Source organism: Diaphorina citri, unplaced genomic scaffold (genome assembly GCF_000475195.1).
Source record: "Diaphorina citri unplaced genomic scaffold, Diaci psyllid genome assembly version 1.1 scaffold1543, whole genome shotgun sequence".
Classification (NCBI taxonomy): Eukaryota; Metazoa; Arthropoda; class Insecta; order Hemiptera; family Psyllidae; genus Diaphorina; species Diaphorina citri.
The window spans coordinates 71,130-74,809 of record NW_007378969.1 but is presented as its reverse complement, the minus strand read 5'-3'; the positions used below and the strand labels follow the sequence as shown (position 1 = coordinate 74,809).

General features: G+C 37.7%; 1 protein-coding gene across 1 annotated transcript; it reads right to left on the bottom strand.

The window, feature by feature from the left end:
• Positions 1-5: 5 nt before the first annotated feature.
• Positions 6-3,309, bottom strand: LOC113470375 (the record flags this gene model as incomplete). Its single annotated transcript, XM_026828742.1, has 1 exon — positions 6-3,309. A coding segment is annotated over exon 1 (2,256 nt), but the record flags the coding sequence as incomplete, so codon positions are not given.
• Positions 3,310-3,680: the final 371 nt, after the last annotated feature.

Below are 3,680 nucleotides of genomic sequence, written 5' to 3'. Positions count from 1 at the left end.
GAACTAGATTCCTTGATGACACAATGGTGCGGTACAAGATATGGAGAAGGATGCGAGGCTACGCTAAGATGTCCTAACTCCAAATACTCATCCATAAATTTCTTATACTCATGAAAGAGTTGCGGTTGTTTATGCAAGCGGGATTCAAGCGAAAGAAAACGTTTCAATGCAATATCTCTAGTAGATCCTACCGCGGGTTGTTGCTCCTTGAAAGGCAAGCACACATTGTAACGACCGTCGGGTTCACGTACTGTGGTATCCTGGTAATACTGTTCACATTTTACATTTTCCGGATTTTCAAATTTTTGTGATGAAACCTCTTCTACTTCCCAGAAACGTTTAATGAGAGTATCTAGCGGCGGTTCTGAATCTACCGTACGAACAAACAACGAATTTTTAGTTTCACAAAAATCTGAAACAGGAACCTTTCCCATGAGTACCCAACCGAAAATCGTGTTGATAGCGACAGGTTCACCCTGTATAATAGTAGGACCTTTAGTAATGAGAATATGTGGATAGAGATCAGCACCTAAGAGAAAATCTATTTTCCCGGATTTGTGAAAGTCTGTATCAGCGAGGCAAATAGAAGAGTATTGTTCCCTCACACTAGACGGCAAACTAACAGAAGGTAAGTCCGATGAGATTTTAGACAAGATGACAGCCTCTGTAGTAACTTCCAGTGACGAGACCTGAGCGGGAGTTAACCTACACAGAACATTACCTCTACTCTGAAACGTATGTTCATTGCCAATACCTGAAATATTCGTGCGAGATGATGAACACTTCAGTCCCAGTTTCTGAACAACACTAGCACTAATACAACTTATCTGGGATCCAGGATCGATCAATAAACGAATAGGTTGAAAATGCCCACAAGCATCCTGAATCCGTGCCTGCGCGGTTGCTAATAAAACGGTAGACTTCTCACCGGTGTGACAGGTGAGTGTTGTAGCAGGAGACGGACCAGGGGGGACGCTTGGGGGTTGCGGAGCGGGCGGTTTTGTAAAATGTAACAACGTATGATGAGAAGAGCTCTGACACTTGGAACAACGCGACACAGACCTACACTCAGACATAACATGGTTTCCTAAACAGTTGAAACATTTCTTATGTAATTTTACAGTCTCATATCTCTTGGTCGGTTCCATAGCATGAAACGCGGAACACTGAAACAACCTATGACCTTCCTTACACAAGGGACATGAAACGGATGGAAAATTCTGTTGAGTAGTAGACACCAAATTATTACGAGTCGGTCTCATACTGTTAGGATGCGGATGAGATGACGCGGCGGGTTTTCTATGATGCGAAATCTGCGGCATTTGTTCAGTATCTTGACTAATCTCACGAATATGACATTGCTTTTGTACAAACAACATCAATTGTTGAAACGTAGGTACCTCGTTCAGACTGAACTCGGCCTCAAAACGTTGGCGGGTGTTTGTATCAAGCGCACGTAACGCAAGATGCATAGCAAAATAATCAGCGGGTTCACGAAGACCGATGGCACCATAAGCGGAAAAGTTTGTATTAAAGCAATCGTAATGTTTCCTCAGATTTTCAAGAGAATCTGACGACAGCGGACGAAACGAGAAGAGTTTATTCAAATAGAAAGCGCCTAGGTTGCGCTTGTTCTGATATCTTTCAACAACAGTTTTGTAAGCGATAGTATAGTTCGCCCCAGAGAGCGGTAAAGATTCAATAAGAGAAAGAGCGGGACCACCTAGAAAAGTCTTTAGATATTGAAACTTTTCAGTATTAGAAAGCGATTTGTTTTTATCAATAGTCGAATCAAACAACCCGAAGAAATTGGGCCACTCATGCAGATCACCATGAAATACTGGGATTTCTAATTTAGGTAAGCGGGGTGATGCGACAGGAGGGGTTGACACCGACGGTGTGGCAGCGGTACTGGTACTTGCCATCTCAGCTAGTTTCTCCTGTGAAGTTTTAAGATTATTAATCATAGCACAGGCCTTAACCTTATAGTAAAGATCTTCAAAGGCAATTCCCTGAGCCACCGAGGACTTCTGTGTTGTCGAATCTGAAAGTTTCTGACATATGAGAAATATCTCTTCCTGAACAGCATCAAAATCTGCATAGTGAGATTCGATCCTATCATAACGAACCAAAAAGGCAGCTAGATTCTCCTTGATCTTGAGGTCCAATGCGGAAGAGTCAAACAACGATTGCATACGGGCGAAAATCTTTTCCCTACGTTTGAGAAATTTCTCTAACTTTTCCTGATCAGTAGACGACATTTTTCAATGAATAAGTAGGCAACAGTAAAATTCTAAAAGAGGGTTGACCGTGAGCAAAAAAAAAAAAAACTACGTTAAGTGTGTGGGTATAAGTATCATATGAGAAGAAAAAATCTAAGTTCAAACTATAAACAAATCTGAAATACCTATTTATGATCTGAAATGCGAGTATTTCAGGTAACCAGAGAATAAATTCAATTGTGTAAAACGGTCTGATAATAAACAAACTCAAACACAAAGTTAACACAAATAAGTTTGTTTTAACACAAAAATTCATGCAAGTAAGAATGGTTCCAATGACTTACGTACTGCCACAATGAATACTTATACCTATGTATATTTCCTAACTTTCTAGATGCTTCACTAATACACACGGCAATTATGACACTTGAAATTTTAAGGAAAAAGATTAAGAATATGAACATCAATAAAATTGAACATGAAAAGCAAATTTTTATGCAGATTCTACTCTTCACTGAAAAATACGCGGAACGAGCAAATTAAAGCGAATAAGAAAGAATGAAAATTGAAGAGAGAATAATACGATAGGTAGGTAGGTAGGTAAAAGTTAAAAGATAGATTTAGCGAAATAAAATAAGAAACTTGGCGGTTTAGCGAACGAATAGCAAATAGCAAAATAGAAACGCGGTTTGACAACAAAAGAAAGCAAAAGAGTTAGAGATGAAAGACCAAATAGGTAGGTAGGTATCTAGTGTTAAAACGACACAATTAGTAAAACTGATATTACGCGGTTATCACAAAAAATATTACGTAAGAGGTAAAATTAAAGCGGATTAAACACAAAAGCGATTTTGCAACAGAAAAACACAAAACAAAAAAGGAGCCTCTAATCCGAAAACCCAAAACGATTTATAATAAAGACCCCGACCCTTAAAGCGGAAAAAAAGATAGAAAAAAAAATCCCAAAAATGACTAGAAAAAGAAAGAACGCGGTTCAAAAAAATCGATTCGTCCCGAAGACCAAATTTATGTTACGGTAACTCTAGGGAGGGGCAGAGGACTGTAAAGGCTGCCCTTATTTTGGGGACTTTTCTTTGGTTTTGTGTGTGTTCTTTGTTTATTGTGATTTATTTAATTTATTTTTTTTTATTTTTAGTGAAGTTTTTGTTGTTGTTTTTTATTTTTTATTTTTTATTATGTTATTATTAGTTGTTTGTTTTATTATTTATTATTTTTTTATTATTTTATGTATTGTGGTATTTTGTTGTATTATTATTATTGTTTGTAATTTTTTTATTTCATTTTTTATGTGAGTTTGTATTGTTTTATTTTAACTCTCTATGTGTTAGGAAAAAGGAGTGGATAGGAGGGAGATAACGGGCGATGTTTGCTCTTATTAGTGCCTTCGTGCGACTTGGTTGAAATTATTTATTTAGGCTTGGTGGCCTTGGTCATTCT